Below are 19,234 nucleotides of genomic sequence, written 5' to 3'. Positions count from 1 at the left end.
TCAAAGTATGACCAGCATTCTTGGGGGTGAAACAGTTCAGTCTAGCAAGGAAGCAGGTAGAGGGAGTCATGTGCTGCAACCTGCTGCAGTGTTAAGCTGTTAAATCAACATCATTCATTAGATGGGGCCTTGAGAGGCAACAACACAAGAGTCATTTTTTGGGCCAACACTGATTGTGCAATAAGCTGGAAACATTTCCAGGATTCAATCCCATCGCTTACTTGTTCCTACTTGCTAGAAGCGGTGCCAAACAATATGGATCAGAACCGCCAACTGAATTTGAATTAGGCTTTGTGGGTTTTCAATACAATGCATGCATGCTGAAGCACAGTTGCATCTGCCACCCCCCAGCATGTGACTGTGCTGTATGTATGTAAACTTCTCTTATGTTCTCTTATTGTTTCAACTTTATTGGCACTTATCAAATGTAACCTCACCAAAAAAAAACAAAAAAACAAAAAAAAAAATACCGTCATGGAAAAATGTACAATTATTTTGTCCTTGCAATGGTTTGAGACGACTTTCAAAGCCTAGTTTTAGTCAAAACGTATTGAGCCAACCTCTGCCACCAACCACTTCCTGAAGTGGCTGCACAGTCTGGGCTGATGTACTGCCATTGCATTTAAACATGAAGCACATGCAGGAAATGTAATACCACTATCAATAAGTGGCTTTTGGCATCACAAAACCTTTTGGAAGAGGAGGTGTTAGGGTTGCCTCGAAACTGCAGAAAAACACCACCTCCACTGTGTCTGTTGGGGGATTCAGCTGACAGACACCTCTGTCTCTCTCACACGCACACACATTCAGAAAAACTTGTAACACCAACACCATCTGTTCATGAGGCTCCAATAGGCCCTCCTGGACCTGGACTAAGCATTATACTAACCTTTTATGCAAGTAACAAGTTCTCACTAACTAACTAAAAACATGCACCATTTGTTGACACTGCTGGAGTCCTTCCTTGCAGATTCTTTATGCAGAATCCAAAAGGTTATCGTTAGCAGTGGTTGTTACTTTTGTTAACACAGGTTGTTAGGAAGGTATTCTAATATTTTTGTCAGGGAACAGCATTAAGTCGTACACTGAAACATGCCAAAAATTGGGGGTTTTACTTTAACTTGAAAGAGGTGTGAAAGCTTGATGGTGTGATGGTGACAATCAGGCAGTATTAGCCCATAATTCAATTAAACATCACTGACCAGACTGAGTGACTTTCATACTGCTTTAAGAATAATATAGAGATACGTAAGCGATTGATGTAATCGCTCAACATACCACGCATGAGTTGAACACAATTAAGATACTCTTTCTTCTGCCTTGTTGTTCAGGCCAGTGGTTAATAGAAGTAAATGTTTACTACTTTCCAGATAGAAAAAAGGCTTCTGGCTTCTGTCCAAGGAGGAGACCCAATCTCTTACCCAGTCTGAGGGCTAAATGGTTGACATAATGCCTTCCTGGCTTACATAATGAGCTCAAATTGCATTGCATGTGCTGTGTTAATGTTCAGCTCATAGACCTGTGTGTAAGATTACACATCAGGTGGTCATCTTAGCATGTCACATGCCTCCTTGAAATTGGACTACTGGATTTTATGAGTGGTATCTTTATCAATTTGACTGTTGGTTACTTAATGTGTTCAGCTTGTGTCCATCATTGTATGTTTTGGTTGATACTACGTGATCTTGGAATTATTTTTTTTGCAACCAGCACTGACTGATTTAGCCTTTGTAATCCAATACTTCCTGTTCTAAAACAACTGCAAATGAACAAATTTAACATTGCTCAATAAAGTTAATAATCCTGTTCATTTTTTGGCCAAATATGGGTGCAACAATTGTAAAAATACGATATGTTGTTTTCAGATCTGCCCGGAGGAGATCTGCATAATTTGACACCAAGTTCACTGCCCCCTTTGTTTTAAACATAACAGAGAGAAAACAGAGTGAGGAAGAAGGGATAAAAACAGAGCATGAAAAACGGCTAAACCGACAGAGCTGTTTGATCAGCACCAACAAACAGAGTGAAATATCTTTCCTAAAGTAAGGAAAAGACAAAGAGCAGAAATCCAGATGGGATTCAAAACAAGAGCTGGAGGGGAACAACAGAGGCAAAAAACAAAAGCTGAAAGCAGCAGAAGAAAATAAGAATGAGAATACAGCTAATATTGAACAATGATGGAGGAAAAACAGAATTAAGCTCAGATAATCACACAGAGAAAACAGAAATGCTAGTTAAAAGAAAGAGAAGAGCGAAGGAGGAAGTGTCACATCAGTGAGCTTGTGACAGTCACAGTGTTGACAGAAGAGAGAGTCATTCATAAAAGCAGCACATGACTTCATGACTGTTACATACTTGTACTGCTTTGACCTCGATTGTCTGAACCAAAAATGACTCAGATACTCACACACACACACACACACACACACTTATTTCCTTGTCAAACCTGCTGATGTTACAATAAAAGCCCTTTCAATTTTTTTATTTAAGCTACTTTTCAAAAAAGTTTTTCTGAAAAGACTACTGACATCCTTAACAAAAGTTATCAATCAGAGACAATTAAAACATGAACTCTTCGAACTAAAACTCCACCCAAACACACAGATAGCAAATAGTTGTTTCTTATTCAATAAGAAAAAGAGAAGGCGTGGTTCACCACAAACCCATTATTCTTCATTATATAACATTGGCCCCAAACAGTAAAATCAATCTTTGTCATCACCACAGCGTCTGACGCTAAAAACTACAGCCTTGCCTCTTCAAATTACAAGTGCTGTCCAGCTGGAAACAGCTACAGGTTGCCAACACTTAGTTAGAAAACAAGGCTTAAAACAAACAACTCCAACATTGTTTTCAAACCTCCATTGACCAACACTACCATACCCACTTGGATGCACGCAAGCCTGGTTAAATATTACCGACTCCTACCTGGGCATCATTGCGATTCTGCCAGTCTTTTCCCGGCCCTCTCCCTCTCTATTCCTCTCTCTTCTCTCCTCTCCTCTCCTCTCTCAGCCAAAGAGGGTCTAAGAATAGCGGTGAACTAAATTCACACAACAACATGAGACTGTCAGGTGATCGCAGGAGCACTGTGTGAGCTGGACAGTACAGAGGCAGCAACAGCAGTGAGCCCGGGCTGCTGACTGCCAGAGCGAGCTCTGATAAGAGAGTGACAGTGGGGATTTGTTTGAGTGTCATTTCTAATTCCCACTCTTTTTGTTCCTCTCTCCTTTGTGTTCCCTTTCCCCTTCTCTTTCCTTCTTCAGTAAATAAAAAAAACAAACAAAAAAAACACACATGCAGAAATGTGCTCTTAACAAAAGAGGTCTTTGAAGGAAGAGAAGGCAAACAAATCACGAAAAAAGAAAACGTAAAAAAAGTAAACGCTTTTATATACCACTTTAATTCTTCTTAAATAAAATAATGGATGGTGGTAAGTTTGGTGAAGTCTAATACAAAGTAAAAGTCAGCACCAGGAAGAACTGAAACTTTTGCTATCACCGATCTGCAGTTCCTGATGTCGGACCGTGGGTAAGGTTGAACGTTTTGCACTACATCATCTGAATTTTATGGAAGCTAGAAATAAAACCAACTGGAGTTGAAAAAGTTATTTCAGTCCAGAATAGAAATGTAGCATTTTTCACTTATTTTCCTGTATCAAGCAATGATACTAACAAGACAGGCTGGTTGTAAATGTTTTTCTCTCCAGTAACCTTTAATCATGGGTTGAGACACATGCATGCATCTACGAATGGGCAATCTGTCCGAAAAATTATTGTCATCTATTTAACTGCAGTCATTGATCAAAGATCCCAACTGTATTCTATAGCCAGAGTTGAAAGTAAGGGTGAGAATCTTTTGGCACCTCACGATTCAATTCTGATTCCGAGGTCAACGATTCGATTCTAAACTGATTATAGATGCGTCTTAATGCAACAATTTTTGTGAAATGTGTACATTTCCATGCTTGATTTATATTTTTTTCTTCTCTATGTGTCATTAAAGAATAAGCTGCCCTCAGTCAAAGATAAGAATAAGACTTCTATCATAAAATCCTCCTGATACGGGTGATAGGCAGCATATCCCAATGCTATGCCATTTCCACACATTGTGCAACAACTTTATGCACAACGTGCTGAAATGCAAGCGGTGAGCAACAAAGCGTGACCAAATACAGACACAAATCCTCAGCAATCAAAGTTGCTATAGAGTTTGTAATTCGCTGGGTGGAGAATTTGATATCACTTGCTCGATGGTCCTCTGGTTGGAAGCAACATCAACCATGCTTCCATGCGCTTGCTGTTAAAGCAGAGGTTGCTGGATGAATGCTACACTGAGTCATCTCATGTATTTTTGTTATGTGCACACCATCGACTGTCCGGGCGCTGCACCTCCGCAATTAAGAGTTCTGCCTCTTGTGTTCTGTCAACATTACGTTGTCTGTTAGCATTTAGAAAGTCGATTTTTGACTTTTGTAAATCGATTCAGAATCGTCCATGTTGCGATGCATCTAAGACTCGAGTATTTCCCACAAAAAAGAGCGTATGGAATTCTCCATCTGACTATTAAGTATCATCAAACGCAAGATTGTTGTTTGCCATGTCGATCGCTATAACTTACATTGCAATGTTTACAAGACATTTCCCAAGGAAGAGCCACAATCAGCAAATCCATCTCATTGGCAACATTGCTCTATCAGTTTGATCTGTTCATCAACTACATTATATGAAGTTTGAAGAAGCAGAAGTAGGAGACCATTAAATACAGCTAACTTTATTGTTTGCCTGAAAACCAGATTGTGGATGCCTTCCTGATCTGAAATTGTCAGCCCACCTCTACATGCATCATATAAAGTTGTGTCTCAGAGATATTTGAACATATAAATCATATCAACTGAATGTGTTCGGATGTGATGATTACCTCATTGGAAAAACTGGGAATAAACAGCTTGAAAAAAAAAAAAAAAGATATAAATATTTCAATATCTAATTATATGAATAAGCTACCAAATGTATCTGATTTAAACTGTTGGTGCAGCTATATTATATATTTTGCCTTTATTTGTTTGTTTGTTATTTCCCTGGAAAACATGTCCATATTCATGTATCCATACGGACACAAAAGACGATTTAGGTTTGGGGAAATGCAAAGAAAAAAATCGAGAAGAGATAAACAGAAATAATTCAATCTGACAGTGATACAAAGTCTGCAACAGTGCAGCAAGGTATCTGCAGCTGCTCCTGGCCAATGTGTATACTGCTAAAGGTTACTACAAAAACAAAATCAAGTTTCTTCGACTGCAGTCTGACATCAGCCAACTTACTGACCTCAAAGAGCCCTTACTCTCTCTCCACTGCCACTGCAACATCTGTGTATGTGTATGTGTGTGTGTGTGTTAGTGTTTGTCAGAGACAGGGAGACGGTTACATAAATATCCCCTCGGTCCAAGCAGTGTGACGATCTTCCGGCTGTGTGTGACTGAGGTTTCTATGAGGTCCAACAGCTTGTCCTCCGGCCACAACACAATACTGTTGAAGACATTTTTGTAGCATTTCTGCTACAGGCAACAGCAATACAAATACATTTTTGACTGTACACCAGTTACATAAATTATTACACTAAAAGATAAAGAAACCAGCCATCTAGCAACCTCACTGACCTGCTTTTATGCGTTATCTGCATCGTGACATTTAACTTGCAAAGACTTAAACCAGTTAAGGTGGTTTTTACTGCTGGCCCTGGTGTTGTCAACCACTGTTAAGTGGTTTGACTCTGATTATTGATACACTCTCTGATACAATATAGATATTAAACACATATTCAACACGGAGCATAAAGGGGAAAAATATGGCAGAGGTCTGAAATAAGAACTAATACCACTGAGCACAAAACTTGCATGTCTGATATCTAAAAAACACACACCAAGAGCAATCTAGATTAAGCAAGGCTAGTTTTTGATAAGGGCAGTCAGCTCTGTTGGTGACAACTGCTGAGGTGACTTGCCATGAAAACAGAGCAAAGCAATACTGCCAAAGTGATATCTCAACACTCTGACTGCAACTGACTGCAAGTGTGATCTTAGTTAAATGTCTCAGATCAGTCCCTGCACTTGCACAAACTGCTTGCTGTATCACAAGTCTGTGCACTCATAGCTGCAAGCTGCAACTCTTTCATACTACTTTCCCATGATGGAAGTACATTACGACAACAGATATGCATCACTGGTGTGACACAGAAGAATGATAATCGCATCTAATCTCTCAGATACCTCTAGTCTCATGGGGGCACATTTTGCACGTATTTTTCAGAAATGCATAGACATGATAATGCTTCCTATATTGTAATTCCATGTCAAATCTGAAACCTTCCATGTAGAGACTGTGTGATGTCACATGGGCTAATAATCAACTCCTAATAGAGGAAACACTCATTTGCTGCTTGAGAAGCCAAGTCATAATTTCTACAGGGTGAAACACAACACAGCATGTACCAGACAATGTAGTTGAGCAGAGCTGCCCAAAGTAGGTCTCACAGGTCAAAGTTGGCCAACCGTAACATTCGATTTTGCCATAAAGTTGTTTCTGCCAAAATTATATAAAAATCTATTTCTAAAAAAAGCTATCATACAAATTACTGTTTATGCAGTTCTTTGTAAAACACTTTTTAAATATGTGGATCCCTTGTTATTAGTTTTTTCATAATCTGAGGATGGCAGGCAGCGGGACACTTTGTGCAGGAATCCAGTCTATAAAGTGAACTAGAGCTTAGTACTACATGCAGCCAGTAAACTGCTTTTAACCCATGGCCCACTGTTAAGTTTCAGTTTTGGCCCTCAAAGGGAAATGTTTGGGCACCCTGTGGATGCCATCTTTCATTGCCAGTGGCTGATAGCCCTCGACTTCTGAGTCCCGTACCAACATCATGATTTAAAAGTCCCCCAACTAGAGAACACAACAAAGTAGTGTGTCCCTCAGAGTTGCAGTAAGGCAGGAGTTGTTGGTGTTTGAGACATATGGGACAGAAAATAACAATAAGTTTCGTGCTGCTCAATGCACGAACTTTACTTCTCCATGTCCCAGTTATTATTTTCTTTTTAAAACCTGCCCAGTTTGCAAACTGATGCTCTCTAACATTGCTCGCAGCAGTGTTTCTTTTCCACAGGCCACTGGTAATTTGTTTTCCTCCATCATGCTGTTGTTATTTCACTTTTCTTAAGCTTAGCTCCCTCAGTATAGTTGGTTGGCTAACTTTGTTTCCAGCTTTAGATGCTGAACACAGCTACATTAAGGAAATGTGGTGGGGACAGTTTTCTTGCTGGGTGAGAGAATTGTAGGTTGCTATTAGAGGCAAAGTAGGAATCACTGGTGACAATCATGGTGTGCTAATGAAAAACTAATGCTGTCAACAATGTCATTGTTCAAAATAAAAATATTGTTGACATCATTATGATGTCAACAATGTTTTATTTTGAACACCGTCATATGCCAGTTCGGTAAATATCACCCAACCCTAGTACTTACCACTTTTCACACTAACACAAGTGTTCCACTTCCTTGTACAAACCATTGTTTTTGCTCTGACTGAAGTCTTTTAAAACAACAACTCCCTCGAGGCACTGGCCCATGTGACCTGAAAGCACCTGACTACCTGCATACCTGCTGGTTTCTCTGCTGGTTACATTGCATTCAGGACTTCAGCATTCCAGCAATCACATGATTCTAAATATGAGAAGATGCTGCAATGCCCAAAGGCTACTGTACTCACAGCTACAAAAGAGTCAAACATGAATTGGTGTACTGAGGGTACTCATATAGCCAGAGGCTGATATCAGCTGGAATCAAGCTGTAGATTTTTAGATACAAAAAGGAGCCCAAAATGTATAGAAAACTAGAGACGCTGGTTAATAAAAAAGAAACAGAGACTGTTTGTTTTTTAAAATACCCCAAAGTTACATTAATGCTATAGAAAGGAAATCAAATATGTAGAGTAACTTTTATCAGTATATTTCTGTGGGTTGTCCTTTAGGGATTGATTATTTTGCTGTTACTTCCTGCACAGTGTCCTTAACAAGTCCTAAAAAACAAGCTATGCTTATTATGCGTTTGCCCTTACACTGTGTCTTAACTAATGACCGTGTGTACACTATGGCTCACTCCTGTGTCACCACATATCTGAATAAGCAGCACATGACAGAAACTGAGTGATGAGAGTGTGACTCTGTCTCACAAAGAATCACATGAACATAACCTCAAGCTGAACTGGAGTGGTGACAGATATGTAGAAATTAAGATGTGTGGTCCATTTGCTTTCAAGGTGAAAAGCAGATTTGCGATAATGTGACAAGCATTACACGGGAAGATTAACATTTTCTTTCCTCTTTGCACCATTTAGTAATCAAAAGTGACAGAAAGAGTCACATGATAGACATGATTAATTGCTCAGCCTTAAAGCAAACTGATTATACTGTCAGTCAGCACATCCTGCCTCTCTGTCAATCCTCCCCCATCTTCATCATTTCACTCTTTCTCCCTCTTTCTCATCTAGAGGCTGAAAGTAGGCTAATTAGGCGATGTGACTTTTTGGTTTGACTTTCAGGATCCTGGCAGATGAACTAATCACGCTGCTTGTTGTCTGTGGACGTTCAATGCCACGTCATTTTGTCTGCTGCCACATGCTGATAAGGGTTTGTGATTTACTAAATAAGGCTGCATGCAAGAAGTTTGTAAATTTTAATGTTCCTTCTGATGAAAGTTGTCATCCAAACCACCTTACCATGTTCCAACAACATATTTTTAAATGGGTAATCCTACTGGAAACAAATACATGGGCCGGTATATAAATGTTGGGGCAAAAGATGGGATCAAATTAGGACTACTGTATACTCTGGAACGAATCCATCACTTGCAGAGTAACTTGGCCTGCAGAGCATGGTATGTTTAGCACTGCATTTTTACACTTTGTGTGTGTCCTTGTATCATGTATCAGGATTAGCTGTGAAGCTGATGATCAACAACAAACACTTAATGATTATTGTGATTCTGAGAATTGCGAAAACTGTGTGAAGTCATCAATACATGCTTGGAAAGTTCACTTTTTTCTTTTTTTTTTTTTATGAGCCATATTTCGTGGTGTGTTTATCTGGTTTATCTGGAGTAAAATGTTATGCCCTCAATGTTGTGTAAATGTTTCCCTGTGGTATGGAACATCAATAATAAAAAAAAAAACGCCTTGTATCAAAGTTTTCTAAACTTCACAATTTGTATTCCCCTATCCTCATTTGATCCACATTACTGATGATTATTTATTTAAAAAATATATTATTTTTAAGGCCCACCGAGCCACACTCACAACAACAACCAACCAACAACCTGAGAGGAGTTCAATAGAATGTGTTACATGGTCAGCACTTTGAATTAACTTTTAAGTAAAACTATATCTTTACCATGACTACCCTGCAGTTCTGAGAAGCCGGAGTGTGGCCACTTAAAATAGCTATGATAGGAACCTGATGACAGCCGCCATCTTTACAGAACCCTGGCAGGACTTCTGCGCACACACGCACACAGAAAAATCAGCCTTGCAATACAAAGCTATATGTGCATGAATCCATTGTGCTGACATGCTTTAAAATGCAAAAAAAGCAAATATATCTCACTAATGTGAGGCCACCAGGCACACAAACTCCATTTAGACAACTCATAGCTTTATGCCAGCCACTGAGAATGCAGCCATGTGATCGGCCCACAAACTTGACAGCCTGAGATTGATGAAAGCCTCACATGACACACAGAGTTATGAAAGTACACACTGGAGGAAGGACGCCATGCCAGTCAGGAACCTGAGAAACTACTTCTCCTGTAAACTGCCAAGGAAAGGGTATCACTATAAATACATCTAATGTCATGTATAAATTTGTTGTGCAAAATGCAACGTCATGCATTTTCATATCAGGCGGAGATGTTCCAACCATAGGTGAGCTGCATACCCATTTAATATGACTTATTAAGCCAAGATTTATTTTAAATTTGCCCACAAGGTGTATAAATATCACCTTATTTTTATAAAACATCAGAAAAATTACTACTCAAACATCACTTTTCTCCCCTTTAAAAACACCTGATTTGGGTTCTGAGGCCTTCCAAAGTGAGCCTGTAAAAACAAGAAGTCTTCTCACACCCTTCCCATCCTTTCTCTTGCTTACACACACTCCCTTCTTTCATATTGCAGCACAAGCACAGCTATATTGAGTTGTATGGCCCAGGTCAAGAGGGAAGTTTCCTCAGCAGGCGGCAGTGACAGGGGACAGCCAGGACAAGCAGTCTGGCCGTGGGTGGGGAGGACAAAGCTACTGGCTGACGATCAGGCCTCTGACTGGCTGCAGGATGAGCCAGGAGCTCTCAGTGTAATGTACAGTATGCTGTCCCTTGTCAGGTGCTGCAGCCAGGGGAACAGGAGAGGCTTTTTAGGCTTTGCTCCCAGGGTCAGCCAACCTGCTGCACTCTGTGGTATTCTGGACAACACAGTGATGTGCTGTGACAGAGACTGAGATTCACAGAGCTTTGGGTGATGCATTATGCAGACCAACAATCATCTAGAAAACTTTCTGTATTCATCAACTACAAGACCATATAAAAGTGCAATATAAAATAAAGCCGAAACCTTCTGGTGGAAGCCTGTACTGATAAAACCACAAACAAATATACCCAAACTCCAGTCAAGTACGCGAGTGCCTAGACACAATCCTAGAGACAATCTACTAGACTGAGTGGATGTCTTGTCTTTAAAGTCTTACTTGAGAGGTCTGTAACACTGTACCTAGCCAGCTTGGTTCGTAATATCTGCCCTTCACATTAGCAGTCCTGAGTGTAATCAGATACAAGGCACATGGGTCAACTGCAGTTATTCAAACGTTCATTCTTAGCGGAAGATCATCATTGTCACATTCCACCTCTGTCAGATGTCTCCAGTCATACCTCATCCTCTGAAGTTTGCCTGCTCATTTCCTGAGTACCCGAACTCTTCCCTCTGTTTTGTATTAATTTCACATCACCCATCAATAAGGGCCTTCATAGAAATCTGTATTCAATCTTCTACTTTTACACATTTTAGCAGATGTTTGAAAACAAACTCTCCCACTCACCAATTTTCTCTCACCCAGAACCCCAGACAACCTATATGATTTATTCTAACCCATCTATTCCTGCTTCCAGCCAAGTTTCCTCTCTATCCATCTCTCCTTCTCCTTTGCCTTTGTTTTCTCACAGTTCTGCCCTCTCCAGAGCAATTCATGCCTGATGAATGGGGAACTCATGCCAGAGGTATGAAGAGCACAGCTGACCACATAGTTAACAGAAATGCCTGCTGTCTGCCTGTTTGCTCTAGGATTGAAGCCAGTCAGCCAAACCCCCACACACACAAATCCACATCATTTATATCACTGTGCGCAGAGCACAGCCATGGAACGTGCGTTGGCACAGACATGGGCCAAAGTGCAAGTAGCACCACAAGGAGGTGAGCTTTCTGGTCCACTGGTAAATATATCCACCATGGGTGATGAGCCCAGAGAAACATTTTCCTATGCAAGTTAATCTAAAACTAAAAAGGGTACTTTCCCCTTGGTGGCAGACCTGACCCTGACCCAGAATGTGTGTAGGAACATACACAGGGAAACTGCACATCAACTGAGGGAGTATAGAGTATCCTACCACGTCAGGTTGAATTTTGCCCTAGTACTAATGCCACTTATAATAACATTACTTAAGATGCTTTATTTACCTTTGGAACAAAATTAAAAGAAAAAAAAAACTTTCAGACAATTCTTCACATAATCTAAATTCATTACATTTACTCCATTATAAAACAAGCAGCACCATCTGCTACTGTCATGATGAAGTCATGATGATATAATATTTGTTGGGGTCCGTACCAAACAAACATGTTTTTTTACATGTGGAGCACAAGCTTTGTGGGCAGTGTGTCTCTGCAGCATTACATTACTAATGCTGAGTTAACAGACATTTTAACTCATTTTGTTAAATTGTAGCACTAGTTTTATGTTTTCTAAATGTTAAATGTCAAACATTTCAGTCTTTTCTGCCTGCCTTAATGGGTGTAAGACATGTGAAACCAGTGCACTGTTAAGTACCACAAGCAGGCATGGACAATATAGACTTTTGTCAGCCAGTACAGAGCAGCAGTTTAAAACCTGTGGTTGATGCACACTTGAAAGTAAGGAAAAAAGATAAAATATAAAATGACACTACTCAAAGTGATCTAGGATACTGGGATACGTTAGTTTTTCACTTGAGTGTTTTTATTTTGTGTTTTGTGAGTATTTCAGGTCCCCAAATGTAGCGTGACACATTTCACTTGACTTTTAATGCATGTCCATGCACATACATGGATGCACCGATACCACAATATCCATAACTACTTTTGAGTAGTATATAATCATATCATGCTATGTTGCATATGCGTCACTGGTGTAAACTTGACATATACTGTGGTATTTATGTAGTTTGTAAAAGGCATCACTGCTGTAAACAAGTGATATGAAGATAGTTCAACATCTTTTTGTAGATTTTCAGGCCAGGGCATCTCTACAGCCCTGCTGTATGTTAATATAATGCTGCTGTCACACATCTTAACTTTATTGCAGCGCCAGTATATGTTTTCTATGCATGTACAATGTAAATAATTTCTGTCAGTCTGTCTAATGGGTGTAACGCGCAACCAGTGCATTGTTAAATATAATAATAAGAGGTGTACGTTATGGACTTCAGAATTTTGAGTATAATCAGATATTACTATTTTGCATATGCAGCAGCAAACAGTGTTTGTACAGTGCATCACTTTGTAATACAATACGTATGATGGCATTCAAACATCCCCATTTGCGGCTTTGAAAACAGACGATTTTAGGTGCCTCCCTAAACTGTAGCCTATCTACGGGGACTGAAGCCTGGCTTGTCGTGGATCTGTCTGTCATCAGTGGCCAACTGAAGTGATCGCATGTGCTCCACCACAGAGCACACTGTGTCCTCAACTGCTGTCGGACGGCTGTGGCGATGAGTGCTGTGCCGTCGCATGAAACCAAGGAATCCAGCTGTAACGTAATAAGTTATATTGGTGGTATAGACAAAAAGACACCAACTGTACTGTCACGGCTGCCCTGTTGTTTTCTTCCTACCACGCAGGCTTAGCTGCTGTTACCACAGAAACACAAAGGGGGGACACGAGGAAGACAAAAGGAGAAAGCAGGACACAACTTCTGAACGATTATACCGACAAACCACTTCAGTTGGAAAGAAAGCCTTCATTCTCAACTTATTATCACTCATTATCAACAGCAGGAGAGCTGTAATACTTGTGTAAACGAGCAAAAAAAAAAAGAAGTGCTGTCTTGGCTGATGAGGCGAGTCGAGTCCCAACGGGAGACAGCGCGTGCAGCAGCCGCGCTATCGTCTGGCAGGCAGCTAGCATTAGCATGTTGGCTAACCTCACCAACAGGCAGAAAACACGTACCGCACGTCTCACCGTGCTTTTGCTATACCAGTTTCAAATAGACAAAAACTGCACAGCTGTGACTTCTGAAGTGCAAGAATTCACAGCGAAACTCTGCCACGTTCACAGAGGCCGCGGAGAAAGTCACAGCATACACACGTAAAGCGTTACACACAAACCAGAAACACACACACACTCAACAGAGAGCAGCTACCTGAAAGCTGGGTCCTCTTTGCTGCACCTCGGGGGCGGCGACGAAAACGCATTTCTCTTGTTGAAAAGTTTCTGGAAGAGAGTCGGAGGCATTTTGTACCAAAATAAAGTCGGTACAGAAGGTCTCTCTTCTTTTCAAATCCAAGAGCAGTTCTTGTTCCTTGTAACTGTCTCCATGGGTGTCAGAGTCATATGACAGGCATTAGTCACGGGAGCTGCTTGGTAACCCACTACATTTTTCTGATTGGCTGACCGGCTGCTGCTGCTACTACAAAATACCTGATTGGCTGGTATTTTTGTCCCGGTACCACGTGGTCAGTGGATTCGCTGTGTTGATGTTTTGTCGCGAATCGTGGCAGCATGAAATGTATTCACTGAAATCATACAAGTGAGACTGCTGAGCTGCTTTAAGGACACGGTCAAAGATCACTGGAACAGTCACATGAGAAAAGAGTCAAGTGCAAACAGCCAGAATATGCTAAACAAACACAGAGGGATACCCAGTAACAATTGTTTATTTATGTATTTATTGTACGTGTATTTATTTTGGACACTTATAACAAAATGTGTTATGTTTTCTAGAGAGACAAGACAGAATTACAGATAAAGAAACCACAGACTAACACCTGAACTAATTTACAGGTTCGACCCCATACAAAAGCATTTAAATCAGTCTCTTATTAAATAAAAGCACAAATAAAGAAACACAAACAACACATATTTAACATATAAAATGAAAAAAGAAAATGAGTGAAAAGATAATACAAGATGGCTATTCAAAAAAGTGCAGGTCTGACATCTGGTGGTAATTTTGCACCAGACACTTGTTAGATAACATTTATGCAAATTGACAAAAGGAAATCCAGAAAATATTGAGAAGTGCTTTTTCATAAAAATGTTTTTAAAGGGACCACGTATGTGGCAAAGAACAGGCATCACAGGTTTTACAGTAGGTCATTAAATAATAAAGGTCTGGTTGAGAAGTAATTCAAGGTCAAAGGTAACAGTGTTTGCACTCAAATATGGCATGGTGTGGTATCCTTTTGAATTATTGTCGTCTAATATCACTCACATAGTTTCTTTTACATTTTTGATATTTAGATACTCATACACTAATAACGCTTGTCTTAAAGAATATCTCATGTGCGGACCGCTTTTATCCAGATTATTTTTGATACAATATTTTGGCTTTAGATGTCACAGGATGTGCTTAGCAGCTGTAAGAGGAAATGATGAAAAACTCTTGAGTCTGACACACCTTTCTCTCATACTCCGAAAGAACGCATCCCTGTCACTGTCGTCGATGAAATCAAAGAACTCAGCATTGTTCAGATTACTTTTAAAAGGACTTTTCATTTGTAACACCTCTTCCTTGTGGTTGATCTCTCCTGGTCTGGATGCGTCTGTGTCAGGCTTCATCTGCTCTGCTTGGCTGGATGTTTGGTCAGGCTCACTGGTGTTGTGAATGTTTAATTTTGTGGCTGGGATGTGTTTTGCTTCTGATGTCTCAGCAACCATTGGGCTTTTGAACCAAACCCTTTTCTTGCACAGAATGGGTCTTCTGTTGGTAAGCTGGGGAGAAAGAATACCTCTTACTTTTGATTGAAACCAAAATGAAATGTACACATCACATTTTATAGTCGATGTATAAAGTATAAAGCTTTCTTACTTTTGGTGTGGTTTTACACTTGAAGGCTTTGTCTACAGATTAAGCAATAAAAACACAAAATTACTGATTATGAATTATGCAATAAAGCTGCATGAAAAAAATGTATCTTATAGTAACAGATGATTCACATTAAGATCACTGTTTGGTTCATTATTAGATTATACAGTTTAATTAAGATAAACATCTAAATTACTGAGTCTTCACCTGGTTTAAATGAGTCCGTAGGCGTTTTGGTCTCAGCTTCAGGTCCTCTGTGTTCAAAGAGAGAAGACAGCGATTGAACTGGTTCTGGTCATATAGATGTTGAGCATGTGTTGTCTCCTCTGAGGTTCCCCGCTGCATGTTAAGTAACATTCTTCTAAGAAATTCAACTGACAAACTCACTTGATCTCACAGTCTTTCTCAGCAAGAATAGTAGAGGCATCTGAAAACAAAAGTTTGGATCATATCAGAAAATTGCTGACACCCAGACATCAAATTATATCATACACAGATTTTCTGTGTATACCTGTTAATATTATTAAAATATCATAAATGCCTTATTGCTTTTCTGTCCCATCTAAGGTTAACTTAAAAGTAGCTTAACTCAAGTAACTATCAGATGGTGCCCAGATACTCCCCAAAATTAAGTGTATTAACTAAATTTCATCAGATACCTAGACTGATGTGTGCGACATGTGTAGGACTTTCTCAGACCATTACCAATAATTGTAGAGAGGTTGGGGGGATGATGCATGTGGATGCTCTCAGCATTGCTCAGATCCAGCAAGGTGGAGTTTTTTATGTGAAGATGGAGATCCAGTGCCTCTTCCTCAAAGGGAAAGGTCAATGTTTCGACTATGCAGAGAAAGAGGAGATACAAATTGAATGGAATAACGCTATATTGTGGTTGTGGATTCACAGAAAGTGCACACACAAACCATAGGTCTCCTTCCTGAAGATCTCTGGGGAAGACAGACTGCTGGAGGCTGAAGAGGCAGAGGAGTCTTCCTCCTCCTCATCATCAGAGCTGAAAGCTGTGTCTGACTCCATGCTGGAAGAAGTCAATTCAGAGTTCTGCTTGTCTTCATTAACGTGCCTTTCACCTCGTTTAAAAGCCTCTGCATCAGGAGTCATCTGAACGGCTTGGCGTCCTGCTGGTGACACTCGGCGGCCACATTTCTTATTAGCCGGTGCGGAAGGCGAGACGGCCTTGCCTCTGGGGTTTTCAGTAAATGCAGGGCTACTCAAGTGTGGCACAGATTTGCAGTGGACAGGCTGGAAAGGATAAGCGTGGAATATGGGGAAGAAGAGAGTAAGAAAAAGTTTGAGAAACGTCAGCAAACTACTTGAAATTCAAATCCCAGTAAGACAAGACCAACAAGTACTAAGACAGTGATGTGGCTGAAGTGAGTGTTTGTTACTCTTATAGTTATATTATGGCTACTTTCCCCTCATACTTTGTTTTTTATTCATCATTCCCATAGAGGACAACTGGTATATTCATGTCAATATTATCAGTATGACGAGAATAGATATCATAGTGTTATACATACTTGTGAATATCTTTTCACTAATCAGAATACCCACCAACACTGGGTTGGTTGATCTGACAGTCAGGACACTGATCTCCTCCACCTCAGGTACTACTGGAAGTGCGCCATAATGCTTCCTGGGCAGATGTCTCCTGCGCTCTGTAAGGTTTTCAACTGTCAGTGATTATCAACTCAACTTTGTGCTGATGGCAAGTTGGTGAAGTTTGCTGTCCAGAAAAAAACGCCACCTGCTGAGATTGAGGATGCTGCGCTTGTTAAATCAAAGAATGGTTTCACACTATTGGCTGTTTTTATCATCTAGAATTTCACTGATAGCTGATACCTCCGAATATCAGTCAAGTTCGTGGCCCCAGTTCAAATGGGATACTTGGCACATAAAACATTTAGCTTAACAGCTACAGTGAAGCTTTGGCTTTCAAAATGGTGTAAATAAGGTCTTTTTGGGTCAGTAGGGTTAAGGTCAATTTCTGTTTTGTTTTTTTTCACATTTAAAACAAGTCCCCATCCACTTGTTGTTTAGCAGAATGCTGCAACGTTGTCTTAACATGAAGCTCAAAAAAATCCACATGCGGGCAAGTAGATAACAATTGAGTTTTTCTTTTTGGGTGAACTTTTCCTTTAAAAATCATAAGCTAAATCCAACCTAAAGCAGTGCCGTATCTATAATGAGGTTAATGTTAAAAGATCTGAGGAGAAACAATAAGGGCATCCTGACAAAAGAGCTGTTGATAAATTATTTTGCAGCAATCACACTCTTGTATCTCATAGCTCGCCCAATGAATGCTAAAGCTGGTGTGCGTTTGTTTCTTACTGTCATTTCTGCTCAGTTTTGTTTTCAAGGGAGTATCTTGTTTTTTAGGTGGTAATCCACTTTCACGTCTGAGACACTTCAGTCGACCCATTTCCGAATTAAACTGCAGGTTAGCCAAAACAAAAAACAAAACACAACAAAAAACAATTATCCTATTGAACTAAATGTGTGATATTATTTGGTAAAAACGGAGAGATGAACGGTTAAAATCAGACCGGATGCTTAAAAAAAAGGCACACGTTTCCTGTCCTCTCTCTGTGCGCTGCTTGGCAACCGAGCACACCTGCAGTCAATCCACCAATCAACGGCTGATAAGATATGTTTTGTTTTACTTTGAAAGTCCACAGCGGAGGACTTTCAAAATAAACCACCAGAATGCCTGGCTGCTTCTGGAGTTTTAACAGCGAATAACACAATGGATAGTTTTTGAAGAGTGCTGACTCCCCTCTAGTGGTCACAGCTCGTAATTACAACAATGAAAACTTCAAGTGAAATGTTTTGGGGTTTTATAAAGTTCAAACAGAGCCTACAATTCAAAATCACATACACTACAAGAGACAAGATTTAAAAAAAGTTATTTGACTTTGAGACTTCACTTTTTCTTCTTTTATGCATTTATCATCATGGTCAGATTTCGCTTGTCCCCCTTTAACATTCAGGTTGGAAACAGACCAAACCACCTAACTGTATATATGTGTGACTGAGTGATTTAGTGTGACGTCACAAAGTCACAGAATTGAAATTGAGACTATCGACGAGGCATTTCAGGAGCAGTGTTTTCTGTGGGAGAGAAGAGCTTCTGTTGGTGAGGACTTTGACCTTTTAAATACCTTCTCTTTACATGCACGAGAACATATATGACATATGAAGGAAAGGAAATGTGTAATAGGTCCCCTTAAAGCAAATAATCTTTCAAAAAGCAGTCCAACTTGTTATTCATGGCACTCTAGTACTCACGGAACCTTTCAGAATAAATCTTGAATACAAACAGGATTTAACACTATAAAAAAAAAACACAAGACACCATATTAAAATCATTCCAGAATATCTTTTATTTCATTGTCCGTGTCCTATTCCCCACCCTCCCGCGTCCCTATTGCTGCACTCAATCATTACGAGGATATGGTGCTGATTCCATTTTACAGCAGAATAGATAAATAAATAAGTACAATTCATCTCACTACACGCAAAAAGAGAGAAAAAAATCCGTTCAAACCATTGATTTTAATAAATATGCTTACATCTAGCTGTCCTCATTTATGTACATCCACATTGTTTATGCTTTGGGACGGTAATCAACTTAAAAAGCCTATACAGTACTTCTATGTGTAACCCTTCAAAAAAAGTGTTTCTTTTGTTCAAAAGTTGACGGTTGTTCTATTTTCCTTCAGTGAGTGGAACTCATCAGCTTTGCCTACGTTACAAAGCCTTGCACTAGCAGCAGTGGCTGTGGGCAGCTGCATACATCCTGCTATTAATGGCCGCAAAGACTACTCGTCTTTT

The 19,234-nt window shown here is 39.9% G+C and overlaps 2 protein-coding genes across 7 annotated transcripts in view; both read right to left on the bottom strand.

The window, feature by feature from the left end:
* fnip1 (folliculin interacting protein 1) overlaps positions 1-13,932 on the bottom strand; it is a 43,943-nt gene extending 30,011 nt beyond the window's left edge. For 2 of the 3 annotated variants that reach the window (XM_037119280.1, XM_037119282.1), the window contains exon 1: positions 13,718-13,932. In XM_037119280.1, the coding sequence (XP_036975175.1) occupies positions 13,718-13,809 (92 nt within the window). In that variant the 5' untranslated portion in view covers positions 13,810-13,932. Of the gene's footprint in view, positions 1-2,928; positions 3,044-3,675; positions 3,788-13,717 lie in introns of those variants that run through there. The other variant, XM_037119281.1, reaches the window with a different exon arrangement.
* A 283-nt stretch (positions 13,933-14,215) lies between these two features.
* LOC119031095 lies at positions 14,216-18,047 on the bottom strand. 4 transcript variants are annotated; one of them, XM_037119284.1, is made up of 9 exons: positions 17,947-18,047; positions 17,732-17,834; positions 16,955-17,073; positions 16,306-16,642; positions 16,088-16,222; positions 15,770-15,809; positions 15,590-15,636; positions 15,386-15,417; positions 14,216-15,288 (listed from the first exon to the last, which is right to left on the bottom strand). In XM_037119284.1, exons 2-9 carry the CDS (start codon positions 17,820-17,822, stop codon positions 14,914-14,916), a joined length of 1,176 nt encoding a protein of 391 aa, XP_036975179.1. In that variant the 5' UTR covers positions 17,823-17,834; positions 17,947-18,047; the 3' UTR covers positions 14,216-14,913. The 4 variants fall into 4 exon arrangements, with proteins under 4 accessions (XP_036975179.1, XP_036975180.1, XP_036975178.1 ...); XM_037119285.1 differs by having other exon boundaries at positions 16,955-17,058; XM_037119283.1 differs by having other exon boundaries at positions 17,732-18,017.
* Positions 18,048-19,234: the final 1,187 nt, after the last annotated feature.

This window comes from Acanthopagrus latus, chromosome 13 (genome assembly GCF_904848185.1).
Source record: "Acanthopagrus latus isolate v.2019 chromosome 13, fAcaLat1.1, whole genome shotgun sequence".
In the NCBI taxonomy this organism is placed as follows: domain Eukaryota; kingdom Metazoa; phylum Chordata; class Actinopteri; order Spariformes; family Sparidae; genus Acanthopagrus; species Acanthopagrus latus.
Note: the sequence above shows the minus strand (reverse complement) of the source record. Positions and strands in the feature narration are given on the sequence as shown.